At 46.8% G+C, this 26,130-nt stretch overlaps 1 protein-coding gene across 4 annotated transcripts in view; it reads right to left on the reverse strand.

The window, feature by feature from the left end:
* Positions 1-26,130, reverse strand: part of LOC118850271 (serum paraoxonase/lactonase 3-like) — a 120,656-nt gene that overhangs the window by 12,621 nt on the left and 81,905 nt on the right. For 2 of the 4 annotated variants that reach the window (XM_036759538.1, XM_036759536.1), the window contains 5 exons: positions 21,293-21,441; positions 19,501-19,574; positions 8,511-8,566; positions 7,763-7,928; positions 2,549-2,669 (listed from right to left, as the gene is read on the reverse strand). In XM_036759538.1, the coding sequence (XP_036615433.1) occupies positions 2,549-2,669; positions 7,763-7,928; positions 8,511-8,566; positions 19,501-19,574; positions 21,293-21,441 (566 nt within the window). Of the gene's footprint in view, positions 1-1,517; positions 2,021-2,548; positions 2,670-7,762; positions 7,929-8,510; positions 8,567-19,500; positions 19,575-21,292; positions 21,442-21,654; positions 21,674-26,130 lie in introns of those variants that run through there. The other 2 variants (XM_036759539.1, XM_036759537.1) reach the window with 2 other exon arrangements.

Here is a 26,130-nt window from a genome sequence, read left to right on the forward strand (position 1 = left end):
GTTCCCAAGGCTGTTTTCCTGAATTTTTATTATGTTCCCTCTGCTTACTTACAATTAGTTTACAATTTCTGCCCATCCCTGGGGATGTCAAAATACAGAAAAGGGAAAACCTGACTCTACCTAGATGGGGATTTTAGAACTTCACCCCAATGGAAGATAGAGTTTTTTTCCATACCTTTAATTGGTCTTTGGGTGAAACTTTCAGTTTGCCTTTGACCAAAAAGGGGGAAATGTGGGACGTTCCATTTTTTTAAATTTCTGGAGTGCAGTACCTGGGGAGGCTCCTTGGACTTTCCTTGAGTCTTCCAACTAGGTCTGGCCTTCCCCTGGGGCCAACGACCTAGCATTGTCATTGGGCCAGAATCTCTGCCTGAGCCTTGCCCTTTATTGTTACTATCAAAATTCATGTCTTCCCCAGGCTCACCCCTGCTTAGCGTTTTGGTTGGCCTCCTAATTTTATTGCTATGCCCCATCAGGTCATTCCTTTTTCAAGGATTTGAAACCCTCCATGAAAGAAAGTGGGGAATGTAATACAGGGAAAATTAGGAACCCCTGAGAAACCCCTAGTTACTGACAAGCACTCCCAGAATGAATGGACTCAGATATCTTTGGCATTTAGCAAACTCCCTGGGACTCCATGACTCCACCAAGGAATGTCAATAGATAGGACCACCCCACTGAAGGATGACCCTTACTAGCAGATATCCCTGGGGCTCCGTGACTCCACCAAGGAATGTAAATGAGATTATCCCACCAGTAGGATAACCTGACTGAATCTTTTGATCAGCCAGGACCTTTGTTCCTGTTCCCCCCACCCTGTACCCCCACATATCCTATATGAGTCAAGCTGTCACGCCAACACGGGGCCATTGATTTGTGGCTGCAGTACCCCGACGGCCGCCGGCTAATAAATTCTCCACTTAAAACTTATACTGTGTGGCACGTCTCACTCACTTCTGGTACAACAGAGCCACACCCCCATCTCTCCATCCTGGTGTTTTCCCCTTTCCCTTCCCCACCAGAACCTAGGAAGAAGATGCATTTTGAAGGGTTCCATGTCTATGTATGGGTCCACTGGCTCTTGCAGGCTCCTGAGTGAACAGGGAGACCAGAAATGAATATGGAGAATCCCAGAGCATCCCTTGCCATGACAGCCCGAGAAAGAAAGTGTTAAGGAGGGAGAGCCCAAGGGCAGGTGCTGCATGGCCTCATTCCTAGGGATTGGGGTGGGGGGAGCTGGGGAGTCACTGGAAAGGCAAACAACATTGAAAGCTCTAAGGACCATGCTCAGTTCAGCAATCTGCCATGATTCCAGAGAAATAATGATGGAAATATATGCTCCATCTCCTGATGGATGCTGTCGGGTTAGGGGGCAGAGCAAGATAAACATGGTTCTGTAGACAGCCAGTCAGGGAATTTGTTTGGCTTCATTCTACGTATTTCTTACAAATACTCTGTTTTTCTCTTTCCATTTTTTTTCTCCCTAATGCAACAGAGAAGCAGGGAGGAGGGGGAAAAAGATTTCTGTTCATTTGGAAAACCCCACTAAAAATGAAAGGTTGAGAGGAATTGTAGTGAGGAAGACTGCAGGCACTTCTTGATGTGGTTACTACATTATTCACGAGGCTTAAATCTGTTACTCTGTGAGGAGAGGGCTTGCATAGAATGGGGCCATCTGGACATACATATCCCACAAAAACAAAACACGTCAATAAAAATATTTATCAAGGCCCCAGCAAAAGAGGGGTCAGAAGACTGGGAGATGAAGGGGTGGAGGGAGATGGGGTGTGAGGGAGTAGATCTGTGACTTCCCTGGAGTAGAGGACTATGGATGGGGAGCCTTCCTCTACTCCAGCATGTCTGCACGGGCTTGGCACTTATCCAATGACTCCAGAGTTTCCTGAGACACTGGGAGGGTGACTTGACCAGGGTCACGCAGCCAGCGGATATCAGAGGCAAACATTGACCCCAGGTCCCTTGACTCTGAGGCTGCCTTTCCATCCAGTCTTCCAGGCTGTAGCTGAAGGACCATTAAGTCAACCAAGGGAACCTAAATAATATTCAATTCCCAATCCTGGCTTCACTCTCCAGCTCTCACTGCTGACTCATCTTCCCAGAACTTTCTCTACTGTGCCCTAGGCCAGTTACTTTCTCTTCCCCTCCCTCTCTCCCCAATTGGAAGGAAAGCTGCTTGAGGGCAGGAACTGCTTGTATTTATATTCTCAGGGCTTAGTGCCAGACTAAGGAAGTACTTAATAACTGCTTGTTGAATGAAATCTAACTCCCTTAAATTTCAGAGGAAGAAACTGAGGCCCAGATAGATAGAGAGGTAATCAGAAGCAGAGTTCAATCTGAAAAGCAGGTCGATTAGCTACATGATGCTAAGCACACATCGCACCCGTGTGTGCTGGAGTAAATCTCTAGTCTGAGAGACCATGGATGCCTTTACCCAACTGAGGCTTTGCACTTGGTAATCCTCTGGTCAGGGGAGAGCAATGTGGCCCACTGAGAAGCCCCAGGCTAAGGAGGAAAAGAGACCGTGCTGTACCTGGAAAGCAGCTCATGAGTGATGGTTTTCAGGTGGAAGAGAGAATCGCCTTCAAACCGAAAGATTTCCACTGTGGATTTCATCTGGGGGTGATTCACCACATACAAGTACACGGCATTGTCTGAGGAGGGAAGACAAGAACAGCCTCAGGAGCAGGTGGCTTTCTCTTGTTTCTTCCAGGCGTACAGAGCCACCCATTCTCACCTCCAGTGTCCGAGAAGAATTCCTAAGGAGCTTCCACTCTGCCCGGAAACATAATAATCCAGTTGTTCTCTGCCCCTTTCGCATGCATGGGTGTCAACCAAGACTCTGCCCTGTCTGCCCTTCTCACTTCCCTCCACACTCTTGCTTGGCAACCTCATGGGCTCAGCGGTCATTTCAAGGCTCCCCAATGTATAGGTCCACCCCGACATTATCAGCAGCCTACTGGACATTTCCACTGGGATGCCCCATGAACACCTCAACCTCAACATGACCAAATTGTGTGAGGTAAATCAAATGTGAAGACATCACAGGGGAGATTTGTATAAATACATATCTATATCTATACTAAGACATGTTTAAAAATCAAGAAATAGGGAAATAGGGAAGTGGAGATAATTCTGAGGCTGCGAGAGTCTGATGGCCCTGAACTTTTTGTTCTTATGGTTCTGGTTTCAAGATTTGTTCAGTAAGAATAGGGTCACTGTGACCTGTTTTCCTTTAATGTAAAAGTACGGTAAAAGAATGGAGAGGGTCTCCCCCTCCCCTTATCCTATTCTCCTTCTTTAGATTTACAGATGTCACCTCAGTTGTAATCATTGACTAAGGGAATGGGAATTGGAGTCTCTGTGCCTCGATTTCAGATTGTAAGCCCGCCTCCCAGTCAATGGGGAGAAGGGTCAGAAGTGGGCGGGGATTCTCTTGTGTCAGGCATAATTATGGGTGCTTTGCCCCTTGTACTTTGCCTCCTTTGCTGGTTCTGCTCTGTGCTAGCGGAAGATGCCCAATTCTCAAGAACTGAATAAAATTTGTTTCTGTTCCCGCCCTGAGATGGCTCCTTATTAACTTTTAATTGGTGAGCATCTTTCATCCCACACAAAATAAAGCTCATTATCATTCCCTCTTGACTGACCCCTCTCCAGAACTTCCTACTGCTGACTCATACTGAACTGATGGTCCACTAAGCCCCTTAGATCTTTTTCAGTTGTGTGTAAGCACAATTTCCCCGCCCTGCACTTGGGAAGTTGAGTTTTTTTTTCTAATTAAAATGTCAGATCTTCCCTTTATCCTTGTTTAGTTTCACCTTCCATGGGGACACAAGAGCAAAGAAGGAAATAATCCCCAATGGTAAGGAGCTGACGTTCAGGTGGAAAAGATGAAAAAGATCAGTCCATATAAAGATGTAGAGGGGACGGATAGTGACTCAACACCATGATATACAAGTTGGTTTGGGAGGCAGGGAGGGAGGCAAGGAAGGACTGAGGGACTGAGCAGTTGGGAAGGATCAAAGAAGGCAGAGGAAATCCTCTGGATCCTGGCTCTGTGAAGTAACTTGCCCAGGGTTACATAGCTAAGAATTGTCTGAGGCCAGATTTGAACTCAGGAAGACGAGTCCTGTGCTCTGTGCAACAAGGTGCCACCTAGCAGCCCTAAGAATATCTATAACCATAACATCATTTTTGGTGGGATTCTTTTTTTCCTCCTTCTTCCAGCCTTCTTCTGACTTTCATTGCTCCCACGGTGGTCTGGTCCAGGACGCAACCTGATCAGTGTCCTCCTCCTGATCTGACTTCGGCCAGCTCCTGACCTGGGTTTAGGTCTGAGTGACACAACTGTGGGGTTGCCAAGGTTGAAGTGCCATAGACTGCTGCTGGGTTTGACCATCAGCCTGCTGGAGAGCTCTGTTAGGTCGAAGGGATAGCACTGCAGGATCCCCTTTGGTCTGGCACTTGAGCCCCAATTATCATCCTTCAGGCTTCAGACTGGGCAGGAGTCTGCAATTGAGAGGCACACCTCTGCTGCCTGCTTTCCAAACCTTCCAGGATAGCTCATCACCCTGGATGCTGCCACTTGGCCCAGGTATCCTGCTCTACACTGGATCTGTGACCCAGAACTCAGTGATGAATGACACCCATTCCTGTGTCCTACCCAAGGTATTTGAGTGCAGGACATCTCCTTGTCCTGGACCTCACAGACTGCTCTGTGGAACATTTCCTAGTTAGATTTCAACTCCACTGTCTCTCTCTGTCTTCCCATGCTGTGCTGTCATGGAAAAATGACCCATTGTCATTTCTTCTTGGATTTCCCAACATGGACTCTGTCTGGTGCATATCCTAGATCTGTGTGTGTAAGAGTTGTTTGGGGTGGAGCTAGGCTATACTTCTCCCTGCTGCTCCACCATCTTGGTTCTGCCTGCCCATCTCAGCCCCAGCACCTGGTCAGGAGAAAGTGTGATCAGGAGCTTCCTCATTCTGGGCTTCCTGAATACCTCCTGCCAGTTGTAATACCTCCCTGCCTTTGTTCTCCTCTGTGCTGTTGCTGCTGCTGTCAAGTGCAGAAAGCTTATAACTGACTTACTTATAGAAGGGTTATGCACCAGCTGGCACCAGCTACCCACCCTGCTCAAGCCATGACCCCTGACCCCTGCACAGGCTGGCCTTCTCCCCTCCCCCCATCCTCCTACTCAGGCCCAGTCCTCCTGCCCCTCCCTTTGTTGACTGGACAGCAGCTGTCCCTCACAGCCAATCTGGGATGGAGGGAGGAGTTTCCCATTTTGAGGAAACTGAGGCCCATAGTAAGCTTGGCCTCAGCCACAGGAACTTTCACTTCCTGGGCAGAATCAGAAGTCTGAGTCTGAGTCAGGGAAGATTAAGGGAACCTCTGCTTATCAGGAACACCAGCCACAGGTGTGATACAGAGACAGAGCCCTGGGTAAGAAGGAACCATCACATGCCCAGTGAGTGCAGAAGCAGTGGGGCAGGGAGGATGCTTGCTGGGCCCTTACAGGAAGCTGGAGGTCTTTGTTTTAGCTCCACCCTAGAAGAGAGAACTGAAGGATGACCTGAGGCCAGAGTCACCACCCATACCCGAGGACTAGAGGGGATTACCAAAACTAAGCTGCTACCAATAAAAAACAAATGAGCAGGCAAAAGAGAAAGAATTTTCCTGAAACAGTGAAACAAGAGGGGAAAGTAGAAATACAAAGAAGTCCACCAATCACCATCTGAAAGAGATCCTATGAGGAAAACACTGAGGAATATCATAGTCAAATTCCTAAATCTCCAGCTCAAGGGTAAAATATTCCAAGCAATAAGATAAAAGACAATTTAAATAAATATGGTGGTGCCACAATTACAATCACACAAGACCTAGCAACAGCTATCCTAAAAGACTGCAGGTCTAGGAACATTACATATTCATAGAGCAAAGAACTGGAGTTGTGGCCAAAAACATACTCAACAAAGCTAAATACAATCCTGAACCAAAAAAGGATATTTAGTAAATTATCAGACTTTCAGAACTTTGCTTAATAGCAGATTTGGTATACAAGAGCCAAGAGAAATAAAGGTACATAGCAAAGTCTAATTATAAGGGACTCAATAAAGACAGCCTGTTTACCTTTTACATGAGGAAATGTAAAATGTATGTTTAATTTGTTGTTGTTATTAATTAGATAGTTCACAAGAAAGTTTGGAGTAATGATATGATTTTAAAAAGCAAAAGTATTTGAGGACAGGTAAAAGGAATAAATATTTTAATCAAATGAGGTGCAAGAAGAAGAACTGACACAGAGGAATTCGATGGGGGATGAATGGTGGTAGTTCTGGAACCCTATTCTCATGGGGAATAGGTTAAAGAGGGAACAATACGTATTTATCTAGAAAGGTATAAAAGTCTTTTAAATTCAGAACGATACAAAAGACTAAGGGGATAGAGAGGGGGAGAGGATAAGGGAGGGTTTTCTAGAGGGTAGGGTGAGGGTATAGGTTAAAGTGGGGTATAGAAGAGTGTTTAGATGAAATGGAATTGGAGAATAAGGGAGGGATCCTTGGAGGGAGGTAGGTTAAGTAATAGGAGGGCAAGGTAGCAGGTAGAAGTAAAGTAGAGGAGTCAGAAGGGACAGGAAATAAAGAGATACAAACATAAAATAAAGGTCAGGAGTAGAATTTATTAGCGAAAAACATTGGGGTAGTAATCATGAGTTGAGACAAATTTTAAGCTAAGATAGATTTAATCATAAGAAAAAATAGGGAATCCATGCTATATGTTAGCCATATTAATCAATATTGTTTTAGTCTATTTAAAATAATCACAGTATAAGGACTGTACATTGCTTGGAAGTGGGAAATGACAAGTTGATGGACTTAGAAAAATATGGAAAGATTTGGACCTATGACAAAAGAGGTTATCCACCCTCAGAGAAACAGAGGACAGAGAAGTGCATTGTGGTCTTGTGCAGATGCAAATGAGTGTATATGTCTATATATGAGTATGATTATAGATATGTGTATATGAATGTATATATCTTTATGTGTATATGTGCATATTTGTATTATGTTTTTATGCATGGATATCCACGTGTGTATTTGTGTATGTGTATGCGTACATGTATGTATGTGTGTATTTGTGTATGTTTGTGTGTTTATGTATATAAGTATATATATATGAATATATCTGTGCTTAATTGTACCTTCTTGGGGTGATGGGCGAAGGGGGAAAAAGAACAAAGTAAAATTGCACAGCAGAGAATAAAAGAAAATTTGTTATATAGACTTCCCTGAAATGGAAAGTTATTGTTGTGTATTTTGAATCCTCTCTTAAGTTCTGCTGTGTACATGGCAGTGCTTTTTTCCCTTTTTTCTTTTGTATTTAAGTTTATAATATATTTTTTCTTTTCCTATAGTGTATTTAAGTTCAAAATATATATTTTTTAAAAGCTCTGGATTCCCTTTCTTGGGGGGCAGAAGTCCACTTACTGCTCTGCCTTTGGTCCAGGGATGGGCACTGCATCTGTCACCCAAGGACTTAGAGCCACCCCTTCAGAATTCTCTGATGTCGTCTCCCAAGGGGGAGAGGGTTTGTAGCAGGCAAATACCTGAGTGTGTTCTCGGGGCAATGTCCTGAATACTGAAGGACTGAGCTCCTAAGAGCCACTCCCCACCTGGGTCTTCTGGCAGCAGCTCCATGCAGGACCCGTATCACCCCTTCCCAAGGTGTGCAGAGGAGCCTTACCTTTGTCAATGAAGGTACAGATCCCATGTGGATTAAATGACTGCACATCAAACGCGTTCCTGATTGGCAGGGCCCAGGGTTTTGGCTCATCTTCATTTAGGTCCATCAGGAAGATTTCTCCAGGCTTATCCGGCGCAAAACTGGGCAAGCCTGGATATTTTAACCCCTTCCAAAAGCACAGAACAGCACATTCATGTAAACAAGAGTTGTTCTGAAGGCTTTGCAGGGAGACAAAGACACCGACCAAAGGCCCCCAGACCTAGACCAAAAGTAATCTGGGAAAAGCACTTAGCACAGGGCCTGGCACATAGTAGGTGCTCTATCAATGCTACTTATAACTATTATTATTAATTATTATTATTGGAGCTGTAAGGCACATCTCTCAGAGGCCACCTGGTGCATCTCTCTCTTTCATCAGATGGAGAAAAGTGGGAAGGGAATAAGCATTTGTAGAGCACCTACTATGTACCAGGCCCTTTTCCTTTTCTGACAGTGGAGGGAACTAAGATAAACAGAGGTGCAATGACCTGTCCGAGACCATGCAGCTAGGAAGTTTCTGAGGTCTTCTGTTCCCAGGCCCAGTGCTCTGGGCACTGTGGTTCCACCTTGCTGCCTGCTGCCTGTGGACTTGCCTGCTTATGCCCCCTCTCCTCTGTCCTGCTGTGAGGTACATGTGTGCCCAACTGCATGCCCACCCCCTGCAGTGGGACTTCCCCTTCGGGGTCTTAAGGAGAGAGTAGGGACTCACAGTGCTGATGAAGGCCAGTCCACTGGGCAGAATGTCGATGTCTTCGGAGCCATTCTCTGTGGGAGAAGACAAGGGTCAGGGGCACTTCTGAAGACTCAGAAACTTGGGAAATGCACTACCTCTTGGCAATCCCCCCTCCACAAAACCCAAATTGCTCCCTGGGCTTCAGCAGAATCACTGCCACATCCCACCTTGGGGCACCTGCTTTTTTTCCCTGAGACCCTGCCCCCCTTCCCACCTTGGAGGTCTAAGACCCATGGCCTGCACTGGCTCTTCCTACTGGTGGCCATGTCCCAGCATCTCTGTGAGGGGTTACAAGTATCTGGTCTGACTTTTGTGTCCCTCCTATCCTTGACTGGCTGGACCTCTGAACATAGTTGGGGCTTGATAAACATCCATTGTCCCCTCAACCACCATGTTGTGAAGGAAACACTTTTCAGAATGTGCTGTAACCACTCCCTTCTTCAGCTCTCCTTCAGACACCCATGGATGGTCCTGGAAGAGAGAGAGGAAAGGAAGCTAACACAGCCTACAGCCACTCCCTAAACAGGCCAGACCCATATAAACCATCTGCCCCAAACCTGCTCTCATCCTTGCTCTCTACTTGGCTTCCCATATGGGGTGGAGCAAGACCATGGAGTGATCTGGCCTCAGGAACCAGCCAGAAGCCAAGGAGGGAAAATGAGGTGAGACATTGGTGAGAGCCCCACCTCAGCCATCCCATGGGTTGGAGGGAGCATCTAAAGATGAGGCTGGAAAGAGGGCAATAAGCAGAGGAAACACGATTGATGTGGTGGATTTTTAAATGGGAGAGGAGTGATTTGGGGAAGCCCCTGGTCAGCTGGACCCAGGCTCGGTCATTAGTTTTGTCACTGAGAGCAGAGGCATGCTCATCAATCACACAGAATCAACCAATCAACATTTAGTAAGTGCCGACTGTGTGCCAGGTATTGGGCTAAGTGCTGGGGATAGAAAAAGAGGTAAAGACAGACCCTGCCCTCAAGGAGCTTCTAGGCTAATGGGACCCAGAGCTCTTGAAATGGATTTCACCGTGGGCTCTTCCCTTCCTCAAATCTATATGTTTCAGTCCAGCAAATTTTGACAAGGTGTTTGCTGCTCAGGCTCAGGCTGGGGTGACAGCTTTGGGAGGTGGCTTGCTAAAGATACATTCATTAGTGAGGGAGTAACCAGGTGCTGCTGGCTGGGCATTGGTCCCTTTCTTTGGGAGGTACCCCAGTGCAGCAGATGGGGGAGAGGGAGTGGTGAAGCCACCACTTCCCTTGGAGTCTAGCATCATGGTCCTCCTGAGCTGCCTGGGGGAGGGTCATGGTCCCAGAGAAAGTCAAGTGAGGAAAAGCTGCTGGACCAGACTCAGAGGGCCCAGAGAAGAGAGGCTGGCACTTCTGGGTTACATGGCCAGCAGGAAGGAGGAGTTGACATTTTCTCTGCTCCTTATGATGCCTCAAAACCTTCCAAACCAGGATTATGTGTAAGACATCATTTCTAGGACATGAAGATATCCAACCATCACAGCTAAGGCATAATTTACCCTTTCAAGAATATATAAGGGGAAAAAACTGTATGAATGGGGCGAGTCTTTGTAGTTCAGACAAAGGACTAAGGATAATTACCTTGTAAAGCTATGCAAAGACATTGTTCAAGTCTGTAAATTTATCTTTCAAGGAAAAACTTCCTCTGTCTTTTTCTGTCTGTGTCCAGGCTTCTCTTAGGAGAGACCAGAGGGAAGGTTCAGCATGAACCCATTACTTATATGGTTGTACCCTGCTTTCCTTTTCATGAAAACAGGCATTAAAATATGTAAATAGAGAAATAAACCAAGTCTAAATGTCACATATTGTGCACTTGTCAGAGTCCTGGATGTAGTGGACCAACAGCTCTTCTTAGGTATGGTAATAAGGAAATTGTTAAAAGCTTGATATTCTAAAAAGGAAATTTCACTTTAGATGAGGAACTACCATGTAATGTAAAGGGTCTGCGAGGTGGATCACTCCCATTTGGATTTGACCTAATTTAAATTTCTGGTCCTATATAATTTTGACTATTTCACTACAATTTTTCTTTTCTGTGATGTATTCTGATTATTCATGTGTTATCAGAAAATGGTATTTTTCTACCTAAGTGATTTTCAAAAATTCTTCATTCTTAAAAAAAAAAAATCCCGTGAAGTAACCATTCAATGACCTGACAGCAGGAAACATCAATACCTAACTGCAACACCAGTACTCAGGCCCCCTCCTCCATCAACTCAGTATTGCATTCCCACAAAGCTGCTCAAGGAGGATAGACAGATCTGAATTGTGCCCCCTGACCTCTTCCCACTGCCTTGGAAAATCACAAGGAAGAAGTCTGCTTGTCCTGAGTGGGAGAGCAGCACAGCAATGATCTGTACTACAATAGAGTTCAGACAGAGGGAACCCTAGCAGCACACAGGAAAAGAGCCTGTCATCCATCTGGGTCCATTCTAGCCCCCAGAAATCATCGGGGGCAGAGACCAAGGCCAAGGCAATGTAAATTCCCCAGAGACATACAAATCTGAGGTGCTTTGAGATCCAGCCCTTAGGGAAATTGCCCTCAAGGGGCAGAAAGTGTAACAAAGTGAGCAATATAAGGGGAAAGACTGAATTTAAGCATCTTTAGAAGAAAACTGGAAGAAGAAGTTGAGGAAAAACAGATTAACCAAGAGGGAAACAGGAATAGCAGAAGAGAGCTTGACTTCTGGACCAGATAAAGAAGTCTGGAATCTGCGAATGGGTGTTACAAGACAAAAGAAAATGAATCAGAACCTAACGAGGCAGAGGACTCTGTGGATTCCCAAAAGAGCATGGAACCACAACACAGTGCTTTAAAAGAAAAATCAGAATTGGGAAAGCAGAATTTATAGCAGGCATAGCAGAAAAATTTGCCAGAAGAGAAAACATAAATCCAAGGATGCAAATCTCACCAAAGAAACAAAAGGGAGAACTGAGGAAGGGGAAGGCAAATATGAAGAAACGAAGGACAATCTGGAAGAAGCCAAACATATCAATTGCAAAGACAGGATGCATAGAAACAATGTAAGGATCATAGGTCTCCCAGAAGAACAGGACAAGACAAAAAAACTTGAACAATGATGCAAGAAATAATACAGGAAAACCACCCAGAACTTCTGACCACTGAAAACAAAATGTCAATCCAAAGATTCCACAGATTACTCACAGGGAAAGAACCTATGCTGCAAACTCTGGGACACAGAGTGGTTAAACTGAACATTTCCTATGACAAACAACAATTTCTGCAAGTGACCAAGAGGAGGCCCTTTAGGTATAAAGAGAGGAAAATTCAATAACCTGAGACTTTTCTGTACCCTTACAAGGATGGAATGGATTAATGGGTACAAAGAGCTAAAGATGCAGCCCAAGGTAACCTACCCTACAAGTCTGAGCTTCACCACAAAAGAACAAGATTGACATTTGGTTTAAAAAAGAGAGGTTAACTCATCCCACAAAAGAAAATAAGACTTCAACAAATCACCTGCATTGCAAACATTCCAGACAACATAATTACAGAGAGGAAGTAAATGCAGGAACCAAGGATGATACAACCATCAAGAGATTTCTTTCTAAATGAACACAAGGAGATAAAGGTAAAAGCAGAAGTCAAAGAGATATGATAGTAGAGAAATGAGTGATCCAGCCACCTGCAGGTGAACCACTGATTCTTTGGGGGGCTCAATTACACAATTGGATAACGAATTAACGTGGTGAGGGGAGGAGGGAAATAGAGGGAATATGTAATGCAACCTAATCAGGTCAAAGTTGAATAAAGAAGAGAAAATGAGGTCACCTATCAGCGCCAGAGCAGAATCCAGGCTTCTGTTGGGGAGGGGGTAAGGCTGAAGGCTAGAGTGAGAGCAGAATGGCTTGGAGCCCTTGAGGAGGTTTCCCTGAACCTTGGGTTCCCCCAGCCAGGCCAAAGCAGAGGGAAGGCCAGGGAGGGCTCCATGCCTCCCAGTTGCTGTGTCCAAGGAGGGCCCCCACTTACACCACTTCTGACCTCTGAGCAGTTTTAATTCTACACAGGTTCCCTTCTAAAAACCATTGCCCCTGACAGGTAGTTTGTCCCAGGAGCTGAGATTTAGAGCAAGGAAGAGCCTCAGGGAACAACACCCAGTCCAAACCCCTCATGTGATAGGTGAGGAAACTCACGCAGCCCAAGGTAGGGGTGTCGGGGAGGTGGCAGAGCCAGGCTTCAAGCCCTCCAGGGCATGGCTAACCCTACATGACCAACCACTCCCTGTGCTCTGAGGTCTTATCAATGACAGAAGCACCTGGCTGCCACAGGAGCAGAAAGGGGCAAAGAGAAGGTTTGGGAAAGAGAGGGAGCAGGAGGATGGAGGTGAGAGGGCACTAACAACCTGAGAAGTGGGATCACAGAAACCTAGGATTTTGGAGCTGGGAGAAACCTCAGTGGCCATTTCGGCCAACCTGTAGCTGAGCAAGAATCCCTAGATCTATTGTGTACTGGAACAGTAATATTGTCCCATGAACAATGGTGAAAGAGTTAGCTCTTCTCAGCAATTCAGTGATCCAAGACAATCCCAAAGGATGCATGATGAATAACACTATCTGCCTCCAGAGAAAGAACTGATAGCATCTGAATACAGACCAAAGCATGCTATCTTTCTTTCTTTCTTTCTTCCTTCCTTCCTTGCTCTCTCTCTCTCTCTCTCCCTCTTTCCTTCCCTTCCTTCCTTCTTTGTCTTTCTTTCCTTTCTTTCCTTCCCTCCTCCCCTCCTCCCTCCCTTCTCTCTCTCTCTCTCTCTTTCTCTCCTCCCCTCCTCTTCCCTCTCCTACTTCTTCTTCTTCATCCTTCCTTTGCCAAGTTCAGATGAGAGTGAGTATCTAGTACACACCTTCCTTTAACTTCATGCCTCCCCCCATGTATTCTTCTTCTTCTCTCTCTCCATTCCCACCCCTACCACCTTAAGACCTTTCCAAGCCTTGTCTAATTGTGCTCCCCCTTTCACCCCTGAAGATGATGAGTCCTAGAGGGGAAGCATGTAGTATCTCCCCATATTTGAATTTAAACAGTTGATCTTTGTTTAGTCTTTTGTCATTGTTCATTCATGTTGGCCTGTTAGTGTTTGTCTTTGCCCTTGTGTTGGACCTTCAAAGCTTCTCCACAGCTCAGGTCTTTTCATTAGGAATGCTGGAAGCATTTCATTAAAGTTCCACTTTTTCCTCTGTAGTATTGTTCTCAGTTTTTCTGGGTAAGTTATTCTTGCCTTCTGGAATATTGTATTCCAAGTTTTCCTATCCTTTATAGTGGGGGCTGTTAAATCATGTGTGATGTGATCCTGATCGGCTCTGAAGGATTTGAATTCATTCTGGCAGTTTGCAGAATGTTTCATTGACCTGGAAGCTCTGAATTTTGTCTGTGATATTCCTGGGAATTTTGATTTGAGGGGTTCTTTCAGGAGATGATTGGCAGATTCCTTCTATTTCCACTCTGCCCTTTGGTTCTAAGACATGTGAGTAGGGTTTCTTTTTTTTTTTTTTTTTGATTTCTTGAAATTGGACATTTAGACTATGTTTTGTTCATGATGTTCGGGTAGTTAAATTATTTAAATTTTTTTTTCCTCGATCTTCTTTCCATGTTAGTTGTTTTTCCACAATTTTTTTATATTTTCTTCATGCAGCTTTGTTTGAATATTTCTTGCTACATCATGGTGTCATTGGCTTCTATTTTATCTATTTGAATTATCAGTGACTTTGTTGTTTGTGCAGGTTTTGTGCCTCTTGTGAAAAACTGTTCATTCCTTTTCTAATTTTTTCCACTGCTCTGACAGCTTTTCTATATATTTCCCCTCTAGTGCTCTCACTTCCATTTTACAAAAAACAGTTTAATTTAAAAAAAAAACTCTAGTTTTATCTCTCTCAGGAATTGTTGTTACATTTGTGCAAAAAGTGTGTTTTTCTCTGAGTCTTTACTTGTAGATGTTTGGATTAATTTTCTTCTGCATTTGTGTCTTGAACATCCCTGTCACCACAATAGCTTGTAATGGTGAGGTTTTGGAGTTTTTCTGCCCATTCTTCTAGCCTACTTCCCAACTTGAACTTGATGTTAGGGTTAGGGTCTGTGGCACTTCTGGAGGGAAGTGGTGGGTTGGTATTATGGAGGGTTGTGTTATTCTAGGATCTCAGGGGCAGGGACGAAACCTTTTTGTGCTCCCAAAGAAGTCTCCAGGGGAAAGTTTGATTGCTGTCCCCTGGTCTGAGCTCTCCAAGCTTCTGACCTGGATTTGAATCTGTGTGATAACAGACTCTCCTAAAATTTAGGAACTCAAAATCTTATAAAATTGAATGTTGAAAACTATCTTTATATGTAATTTGAAAAAAACCCCAAATACTATTAAATGGAAAAAATAAAATAACTGTAGAAAGTTTAAAAAAAAAAAGAATAAACTTCCCTCCTATTACTCCCTCGACCCCTACTCCCAATCAGCCAGCTGGGAAAATCTGTTGGGTCAATGGAAGAATTTTAGGCTCCCTTTGGTCTGGGATTGCTGCCCTGGTTATTCCTCTGAAACCTGGGCCAGATGCTGAAAGTGAGATGCTGCTTCTTGCCTGATATCTAAGCCACACCACTGCTGCTGCTTCTGAGCTTACCCTTTTCTCAGAACACTACCCAGGATCAGGTCCCCTTCTCACTCTGCCTTGGACTTGCAACCTAGGAGTAGGAGGGTGTAACCAAGCTGCCAGTTGGCACCTGTATCCATCATAGTGCTGTTGGGACTCTTTGAAAAGCTGGCCCCCAAAACACCCAATCCAGACAAACAGGGATAGGCCTAGTCTATGGTTTTTCCTGGGATAGATCCTGGCCAGAGCACTAGAAACCCAACTCAGGGCTGCCTCTTCTAAAATAGCCAGACAAGGAACCTCTCCAGTTCTCAGGAACTATTTAGGCTTCAGACTAAAAGGCAATGATTAACTTCAGAGTAACTTTTCAAGGTGACTTTGTTGGGAAGCAGCCAATGAGGGAGCAGGGCAAGGTGGGACTGGGCTGGGAAGCATCCTAGTGCAAGTTTTCCTCTTGTAGCTAATTTGTTTCCTGCTAACCAAGGCCAAGTTTAGTGGTTTCCACCTGTAGAAGGAGCAGAAATGTTTTCAACACTGTAACTTTTGATGTCCTGGGTCAAAGACCTGATCACCCTGCCCTGGTTCCATTTCTGATTTCAGTTCATTATTTGCTTCACATTGACAATGATGTTTGTTGCCCCTTCCTGAATAATTCGTGATGGAGGGAGGCAGCTCCCCTGTGGAAGAGGTGCTCTGCCTAGGGCCATGCTAGGTCTCCCAAGATGTACAGTGATGTACATGGTTATCTAAGGTCTCTGATGAACTGCAAAGCCTTTTGTGGACTGCTCAGTGCTTGGTTAGGTCTAAAGGGTCTTCATGGATCCCTTAATGAAATTCACTGTGATCTTCCACAGTGGCTACTCTCAGCCCTTTGTTTGGAGGATCCCCCACATGGGCACCATATGCTGGCTGGCCGTGGGGGTGATGCTGATAGTTTAGGCTCTGACTATTCAAGGAGAGGTCATTCATTAGTCCTCTAGCAAGATCTGTGAGGAGGCTCAGAAAGGTAGGTAAGCAAGGAGGACCACTGTCAGGGAGATTATAGCCTGGGAGCTCCTGAGTGTAAGGCAGAAGGAACAGCTTGGGGTCCTAATCAGTTAATCGTCTAGACCACAGCTCAAGTGAGCTTCAAGGGTCACAACCCAGGGGCCCCTCCAAACCCACTGAAAGCTTTTCTTATCTCCCTCTCTGTCTCTATCTCTCTCCTCTGTGTCTCTGTATGCCTCTGTCTCTCTCCTCTCACTGTCTCTGTCTCTCCCTGTCTCTTCTCTCTCCCTTTCCACTCCTACCCTTTCTGATCTGCCTCTGTTTCTCCCTCTTCCCCAAGGAGTTTTCCTTTACTTGTTCAATTTCCCTCACTGTCCTTGTTTTTCTCCCTCTGCCTCCTCCTATACCACCACAGTCTCTTTTCATCTCCTCCTTCGCATGATTCCCTGTGTGCCTCCTCCATTTCCTCTTCTCCCTTACCTCCATCCAGGATTTGAGGTTCTCCTCTACCCTCCCTACTCTCCATACCTCTTGTTCTTTTCTTCAAGGGACATAGCATAGAATGAGAGTTTGTGTGACAGCAACCAATTCATCCATCAAACATTGATTACCCACTTACTGTGTAAAACACTGTGCTAGGCTTTGTCTCTGTATCTAGCCTGCCCTCCAGGGTCTCATATGTGTACATCCACCCACCCTTGCATCCATTCATCTACCTACCCATCTACCCATTGTCCATATCTATCTGCCTATTTATCTCTCCATCCATGCATTTACTTCTCTATCACCTATCCATCCATCCATTCCATTCTACTCCATCCATCCATCCATCTATCCAACCATTCCATTCCATCCATCCAACCATTTCTCTATCCATACATCCATCCATCTATCCATCCATTCCATTCTATCCATCCATCCATGCATCCATTCCTTTTGCACCTCTCTCCCTACTTACCCATCAATTTACCTGTCCATCATCTATCTTTATCTACTTTTACAAATGCTAAAACACCATGTACACACTGTTGATGAGAACTCAAAAACAGGTTTTTGGTTCTCTAAGAAAAGTGAAACTCAGTCAGAATCACCTTGTTCTGCATGGACCTTTTCTTTCTTGCTCTAGGCCAGGCTCAGCTCTGCAGTTAAAGCATTGGCAGAGGACTGAATGGACAGAAATTGGAGGCATTAGACACTTTAGGGAGGCTGGCACAGAGAAGAAAGCATGGTGTCTGTCCTAGACACAGTCCTGCCTGCCTAGGAAGTCAGAAAACCTGGGTTTCAGTCTTGTTTTGCCACTAACTTCTATGTGAGCCTTGGAGAGCCTGGCTGTGAATGAATGCCTGAGCCACCTGCCTGCCCCTTCTGGGCAGTCTGTGCTGGTCCCCAGGCCTGGGAAACCAAGACAAAAACAGAACAGCCCCTGCCCTCCTAACATTCTACTGGGAGTACACAAGGTATCTGTGATGATCCCTCTCTTCTCCTTATAGAGAATGCAGTGTGCCCCCAGGTGCCTAGGATAGGGCTCTAGACATAGCAGGCTAGAGCTCTGGGAAGTCAGAGGTGGGAGAAGCTACTGAGGTCATCCAGTGGGGGAGGGCCTTCCTCACTCTGAAGACTCTGATGCTGAGCACCAGTTTTGACACCCAAAGACCACTAGGATCCATGCTTCCTTCATTGGGTGGGTGGGACTGAAAGGAGTCCCAGCCTAACTCGGCATGGTTCCTTCTTGAGACACAAACTTTTTGTCAGCAGATTGTGGGTCACAAGACCTGAGGTAGGACCCCCCAGAACTCTAGTGAGGAACTCCAGTCAGGGAATAATCCTTAAATGTTGTGATACTATGCCTGAGAGGAACAAATCAAGGCCAGCACTTGGGTTCTGGGGGAGGAGGGGGTGGGGTGTGTGATGAATGACCTTCAACAAACATGGCTAATACAGATAAGCATTGGCGGAGGACCTGGGAAAGCTGCCAGCCAAGGATGAAAGGCAAGGAGAGGAGACATTCCACATGGAAGGCTCCAGTGGACCTTGGAACAAAGGAGAAAGGCTTGAGACCAGCTCAGGGACTTCTAAGGGGGAAGGTGCTAGAGATAGTTGGGATAGGATTTGGCTAAGTTGGAAAATTGGACTTGACTGACTCCCATGGGGAATCAACTACTTGGGAACAGATGGGGTGGAGAAGCCAAGAAAAGGTGGATTTGGTCTCAAGAGGTGAGGAAGTGGCACTTAATGGTGAGGTCTCCTCACAGCTCAGTAAGGACTGCCTGGGGTGGGGGTGGGTTGGGGGTAGGGCAAGCTCCTCATCGCTGGACATCTTCTAGCAGATGCTCCCAAGTTGGATGGTTGGAAATGGGGAGGGGGGGTGAGGGGAAGGGGCATGGAAAGAAGGTGGGGCCTTCTGTTGGTAAACAAAATGGGCTCTTACCACTCAGTCCAACCAAGTGCCTTTGAAGAGTTTGGCCTTTGTTTCCTTGATTAGATTGAGAGTCCTTGGTGACCTCCTTGCCTCAGGCGAGGGCCTAGTTTACACATCAGTTTGAATGACATGTTTGGGACATCAGAGGCTTTTAGACCATGTGGGTTTAAGTTGCCCCTTTGTGAGGATTTTAGGTCACGTGGGTGAGTCACATGTGTGACTTACCCTTGACACCGAAAAAGATATAAAACCAGGGGGTTGGCTTTCTCATTTTTGGAGCCCTTACCCACAGCCATGGTTGTGTGTGTTTTGCTCTGAAGTTCAGAGTGCTGGCTTTTTTCCCCTGAACTAAGTGAATGGTATTTGTATGCTGAATTAAAGTAAGCTTGTCAACCCCTTAACGTTGCTTTCCTTAGTAAAGCAGATCAAAAGAACATGGGCTTTGGCAGCATTCTTATTGTTGGGCTTGTGCTGGTCTTTCACCCCAACAACAACTGCTAGCCATATTGTTGAAACAGGCTTGAAAGTAGAAGACCAAGTTTTCAGATCCAGCTGGGTGACCATAGGCAAGTCATTTATCTCTCAGGTGAGTACCAGTTTCATTGTCTGAGAAATAGGCATGATCATTAAGCTCTCCAAATGATCTCAAAAGATGTCATAAGCAATACACTATGCATGAACTCCAGGACCCTTGAGCACCTCCCAATGCATGGGTATCACTGTGTAGGTGAGCTGGAGGCATCATACCAGTCCAGATGAGAGTTGACTAGAGCCTGAGCTGCCTGGGGGTGTTAGGGAGGGGAAGGATAGGTTCTGTGGGCCTGAGGTCAGTGGGAGAAAGGCCACACCATGAGCAGAAACTGAAACCCTAACCTAGGAAGGTGATGAATCTAGCTTTGGGGAATGTTAGTCCCTGTCCGTGTCCCAGGACAAATCGCATACATACCTATTCCTTGAATTAAGTGGCAGCTGGGAGGTTCTACTGGGTGCACTTCATGGGAGAACGTATTTATCCGTTGTCTGGAAAAATATAATTTCATTACAGGAAAAAATGAACCCTTGGCACCAATGCACATCTTCGGAGGCCTCCAGTATGGGTCTCCTCCACCATCCAGGGGTGAACTGACAACAAGGGTCAGGTCCCAAAGCTTACCACAGTACCTGGCACAGAGTAGGTACTTAATAAATGGTGTTTGACTAATTGATTCTCTAGCTTGAGGTTTTGGGTGAGTCACTTTCTCTTACTGAGGCTCAGTTTTTTCATTTGTAAAACAGGGCTAACAGGGCTGGTTTCAAGTGAAAGCATGAATAGGATCAGAGTTAGAAGCCTTTGTACCCCATGCAGATAGGAGAGGTGGGGCACCTGAACTAAACAGGGAGGGGAGCCAAGGAGTTGCTAAGTCACAGGGCAAAGATCTCCTACCCCTCTATGAATATCAGACAGTCACCATTTTGAAACAAGCTACAGTGAGAAATTTTTTTTAAAGGGTCTTGGGAAGACAGACACAAGAACTTCAATTTTAGCCCTTAGCCTCCCTGTTTTCTTGTATTTGTTTGTTAAGGTGTTCCAGCAAGGTACCCATGCACCACTCCTAAGCAGGGATATTGTCCAGCTCCAGGGCCAGAGATATCTCAGAATGCACCATAACAAGGCAGGGACACTGACTAGCCCAGTGCCTATGGATGTCACGATGTACCCTATGCCCAGTCAAGGAAGGGCATTGCCCAGCTCCAGTACCCAGGAACATTGCAGCATGCACCAAAACGAGGCAGGGACACTTTCAGCCCTGTTGCCCAGGATTGCCACATGCTTGCACTTTGTCCAGCCTGGGTCCCCCAGGATGTCATCATGTGAATTGTGCCAAAGCAAGGACATACCCACATGCTGAGGTTTGCCAGGTTTTCTTCTCTCCTATAAGGCTGTAACAGTTTTCCTGGTTCTTTTTCTTATTAGCAACAAGAACTATCACTCTTCTGGGATGGCTCAGGTTCCCAAAGGTCACAAAGCCTTGGGGCAACTGGGAGGAGGCTAGGAAGAGGGAATTTCCTCACTTCTTTCTTCACTTGTTTAGATAAGAACTTGGAGTCTTAACACACTACATGCTAGGGCCCTGGGTACTTGGAGGAAGCTATTCTGCTCTGGGTCCAGAAGCCCCAGTGTTAAGATTACCCCCCCCCCCCCTTAACCCCCTCCCCAGCCTTAGTCTTGAGTTTCAAAACCTGGAGTGGGGCAAGGTTGAAGCCCCCTCTGTCTGTCTATGTATCTGTCTGAACCTCTGGCTTTCTCTGTGCTGCTCCCCCTGGGAATGTCTGGGTGTCTTTTTGGATGTCCTTATGTCTCTCTGTGTATCTGTTTGTATCCGTGTGAATCTGTTTCTGTGTGGTGCCTGGGAGGGCACCAGTTGTGTTTGGGCAGGCAGTCTGCAGCTCAGCTAGAAACACCCACCCTTATCTTGTGGGCAGCCCAGGAAGGGCTCCAGATGCCATTCTTTCCCTCCAAGAATCTCGGGCCTTAGACCCCTGGAGAAACCGGAGGATTGCGGAGGCAGCCTGGGTCGTGGATCGCCCTGGACCAGCAGCTACTCCAGGAGATGGATGGAAGGAATGAGAGACAGACGGGTGGCCCTCCCTATATGCAGGGAGAGTACTGCTGCTGGAGGGAGCCGTCCCTTTCCCTCTTCCTCTGCCCCGATGCCCCAGTGTCTTCCCCTTTCCCGGGCACAGAGCCCCCAGCTCACCTTAAGGTCATGAATCTCTCACCGAAGAACGCCAGAACCAACCCCAGGACAGTGAGCTTCAACAACTTGGCCATGACCGAGCAGTGTCCGCCTTGGCAGTCAGACTGCCAGGGACTGTGACGGGGATCGACAGGGAAAGAGGATGGAGACTGAGGAGAGAGAAAGAGAGAGAGATACTGAGTGCAGGAGATAGGGAGCAGCGAAAGACTGAAGGACAGCTCCCTCCAGCAGGCAACAACATTTGGAATCTATCCCCTTCCACCGCCTCTGCGGGGCGGTGCCAAGAGCTCCGCCCTCCTCCTAGAACTAGTGCCCAGAGGGAACAGGGTGCATGGAGTGAGGCGCTGGGGATGCCCGCTTGCCTCTCTGGCTGCGGGCGGGTCTGTCTGTCTGCGCCAGCTTCTTTTCAGGGGCGTCCAACTCCTGGCGGGGCAGAAAGGCGCAGGTCGCGGAGACCCCTCCTTCCTTGTCAATGAGTCCGGCGTGTGTGTGGGGTAGGGGAGGATGGGTAGATGCTGGACACCGACTGACACATTCACAGAGATCGAGACACCGACGGGCGGAGACAGTGACGCACAGAAAGGACACCATGCCTAGATCCCGCCTCCCTTGGACCACGGCCCCCCACGAGTGTTCTTGGGAATCTGAATTGCCCCTCACCCGGTCCCGGTCCCCGCTCGCAGGTAGTGAAAGTGAAGGTTGGCTGCACCCCAAGACTTTGAAGCTGACTGAGAACCGGGGGCGGCGCCAGGGTGCCCCAAGGAGTGAAAGATTCATCCCGTCAGGCAGACATCCTGGTGGGATAGGAGAGGGAATTTGTTTCTTTCCAGAGCACAGAATATCCTACCCCTTCCTCTCCTCCGGTCCGTCCAAGGTAAGAGCTGCGCGATTTCCACCCTTACGCCCATTTGACGCGGGTGCGCACACAAACAGAGCGTGTAAGCGCTAGCACAACGCGTCGGCTGTTGGAAATGTGGGCCTGGAAAGCGGGCACGCCGGGCCTGGGCTATAGTGGGTGGCAACCCGACTGCCAGTGAGAGCAGGCCTGGAGGAGTGGGAATGTCCGAGAGTCTAGAGGGTAAGAAACCAAGGAGGAGGGGGCAGCTGTGGGAAGAGTTGTTCCCCGAGTATTGATTCTTCTCCATCCGGATTTCTCCACCCCGCATTTCCTAAGCGACTGCCTGCCTGAGCCCTCAATGTCCTAAGGGCTGGAGCCACAGATGCCCTCTCAGAGCTCGAATGCTGGGCCTGGAGCAAGGTAGGGGCATGGAGGAGGGCACCATAGCCGAACACAGATCGAGAAGCAAATGCCAAGAAGGAAGAGGGGTGGGGGCGACCCCAGCCCTGGAAAGGCCTCCCGGTGGAGGGACACTGGAGCTGGCCACTCAGGGATGTCTGGGATTCTGAGAGGCTGCTTGAAGCTGGAGAGCATTCCACACCAAGGGAAGGTCACTCTGCGCCTAGTCTGAGAGAAGGAAATCCTGTCCTGAGAACAGCTGGCAGCCAGTTTGCCGTGAGAAGACAGAGCCATGTAGATGCGATGTAGACAGATTAAGGTCATCTGGAGCCAGGTGCTGGTTCTGCAGGACAGAGGAATTTGGAATGGACCCCAGGACACAAGGAACTGTCAATGTCAGAGACCTGAATTTTAGGAATGTCAATCTGGTCCTTTGAGTGGAGGGTGGGCTGGAGGGGAGAGGGGGAAGAGCAATCAGGAGCCTAGAGCAGATGTAGGGGAAGAGGGAATGAGGGTGGGGGCCTGCTCCAGTGTGGTGGCTGTAGAAGTGAAGAGGAGGGGTGAGTGAGAAAGGTGTGGAGACCATTGGGATTAGCCTGGGCTATTATTGGATTGAGAGGAAGAAGGGAGGGAAAAGCTGAGGATGATTGTGAGGTTTGCAGTCCAGAAGCCTGGAAGGATGGAGGGTCCTGGACAGAAATGGGGAAGTGAGGAGGAGAGGAGGGTTTGGGAAGAGATGTTGAATTCTGTTGTGAACATGTTGATTTGGATGGTGTGAGTGGGATGGACAGTGGTAGGAACTATCAAATGAGAAGAAAAAGCTGGCAAGTCAAACTCAATAATCATATGTTAAAACCTTACTGTGTGCAAAGCACTGGGAGAGGTGCTAGGAGAGAGACAGAGAGAGCTGAACTGCCAGGCCTCAGTAACACCAATCATATCATTTATTTAAATGAAGCGCCACTTCGTTTAATTACCACACCTCCTAGTACCAGTTGTGTATGTCATTAAATGTGTTAGATTAAGAACAAAGAGACATCTAGTGATTTGGAACTGTCTTCCTCCTGTGGCCACCTGCTCTACCTTGGGAGAGCTGGCAATCTCTTAGCTGAAATCTGGCTCCCTGTAACAGTGGCCAGGTAATGGGGATATTTTTTTCCAAAATTACAGCTATCCCTTCCACACCTCGCCTTTTTGCATGGAGCTTTCAATATATCTTGGGTTGGCATAAGATATTGATCAAATCGGGCATTTCTGGGGAATTTTGGGGAAACTGCAGATGACAGACTAAGGCCAGCAGACCACACAGAAAAAGCTTAGAAATTCTGAAACGCATAAAGCCGATGTATAAAATTGTATGGTATTAAGCCCAATTTTCCAATAAAGCATTGTAAACTCCCCACCAAAGAACAAAAACTTCAGACTTCTCTGGTACGAAGGAGGGCCAGATATTTTCCTGAGGATTTCCAGATCTCGGACGATCATTGTCACTGCTATCCCTTGTCCCCTTTGCCGATCTGATGGCTGGAGGTGGAACCTCGAGTGTTTGAATTTGCCCTTATTTTATTAATAGCGATTAGAACATGTTTTCTTATGGCTGTCTCTTTCCATTCTAATGGAAAGACTTTGAAAGTCTGTGTGATAGACACTGTCCATTCCACCTGCTGGGATGTTCTCTGTCCTGGTTTGGTCACGAGCTCTTTTCCATCCATAAGATACCCTTTTCTTCTCTATGCTGGCCAGCCTCAGTTTGTCCTATTGAACCTAATGTATCAATGGACTCATAGCCCTCCAGCAGCCTTGCTAATAATCCCTGGCCTTCCTAAAATGGGTTGTCTAGATGGGTGTTCTGACCATCGCAGAGCACAGTGGGATAATCCCCCTTATCCTCTCCAAAATGGCAGGAGCATTTATGGTGGCTTGCAGTTCATTGAGAGGACTGGCTCTTGTTCAGATTGCAGTCTAGCCAACTCCTTCCACACCACACTCTGTCAATCCTGTCTTTGTAAAGCTGTTTTTAAAAGCATCTGTGTCAGGATTTCATTTTCCTTTGTTTCTCTGTTCACAGGGGGAAGGGGATAGATTTCTGCCCTACTGGATGGAGCAGGTTTAGCCAATTACCCAAGTTCTCATTTCTACCCTGATCCTGACCTGGAGATCTAAGGGTTTGGTGAGAACAAGAAAGAGACAGAGGGAGCCATTGCAGGTGATGCAGGGCTGGACTGGAGGAGACACAGGGCAAATTGCCTTCTGGGACAGTCTGAGGTTGGGACCCAGGGGGTGTGACTGACTCAGAACAATGCAGGAAAGACACACAGGTAGCCACACCTGCTAGGCACATAGGTCAGTCAGCCCCTGGGCCCTGAAGCTCAGCAGATGGTCCCAAAGGGCAGAGCCATAGAGGGAGTCAACCTCACACTTAGCAAACTGTATTATTGTCTCAATTTTGCAACTGAGACAGTTGGGTTTCCAGGTACATAGGTAGGTAGGTAGGCAGGTAGAGGTAAGATAGATGCTGCTGCTGCTATTCATGCCAACTCTCTGTGACCCCATTTGGGGTTTTCTTGGCAAAGATCCTGAAGTGGTTTGCCATTTCCTTCTCCAGCTCACTTTATAGATGAAGAAACCATGGCAAACAGGGTGAGGTGAGCTGCCCAGAGTCACACAGCTAGTAAATATCTGAAGGCAGATTTGAACTCAGGAAGGTGAGTTTTCCTGTGCCACCTACTTGCCCTAGATAAATAGATTGATTGATGCTAGACAGATAGATATTAGATAGATAGATGATAGATAGATATTAGGGATATAGACTGATAGAGGTTAGACATTGGATTGACAGACAAATTGACAGATGTTGGACTGAAAGATATTACATTGATATCTGTTAGATTGATAGATGTTAGATGGATGGATGGACAGATAGATGTTAGACACATATATTAGTTAGTTAGATGGATAGATAGATAGATAGATAGATAGATAGATAGATGTTAGGTAGGTGTCATTTTCCCACTGAATCCAACCTTGGCCTGAAAGAGCAGAACACACCCTTCATTCCAGGGTTGCCGGTCTACTCTCCCTCAGGAGACACCCTGCCTCTTAGCACTAACACACCTGGGAAGGCAGAAGGGCCACATAGTCACAGGGAAGGGGAAGGATGCCAGAAAGGTTTGCTTCTCATTTTGCATAGAGAGAAGTGAGGGTCTGTGCAGAGAAAGAGTGAGGAAGCCTGAGGGAGGAGGGCTGAAAAGACAGGCATCTTAGTCTAATTTTGCATTCATGGCCACCTGGAGCTTCAGGTAGCTGGCTAACCATGGCTTACCATATCTTACTTGGCTATACTGAGGCAGGCACCTATGTAGCTGAAGGCAGGCAGAACATTCCTTCCCCACATCTGACTCATATCAATGGGGATATGAGCAGCTACTTCCTAAATGTTGATCACCACTCCTGTGGTCAGTCTGATGTGGATGGCATTCAGCTGGTCCTGGATGGACAGACACTCTCCATTCCTGCATCTGCACTAGAAGACAGTCCAACATGGTAGGACTGGCCACCACTTGAGCCCTTTGGCTGGAACTTTCCAGAACCTAGAGTCCCC

The sequence above is a fragment of the Trichosurus vulpecula genome, chromosome 5, assembly GCF_011100635.1.
Source record: "Trichosurus vulpecula isolate mTriVul1 chromosome 5, mTriVul1.pri, whole genome shotgun sequence".
In the NCBI taxonomy this organism is placed as follows: domain Eukaryota; kingdom Metazoa; phylum Chordata; class Mammalia; order Diprotodontia; family Phalangeridae; genus Trichosurus; species Trichosurus vulpecula.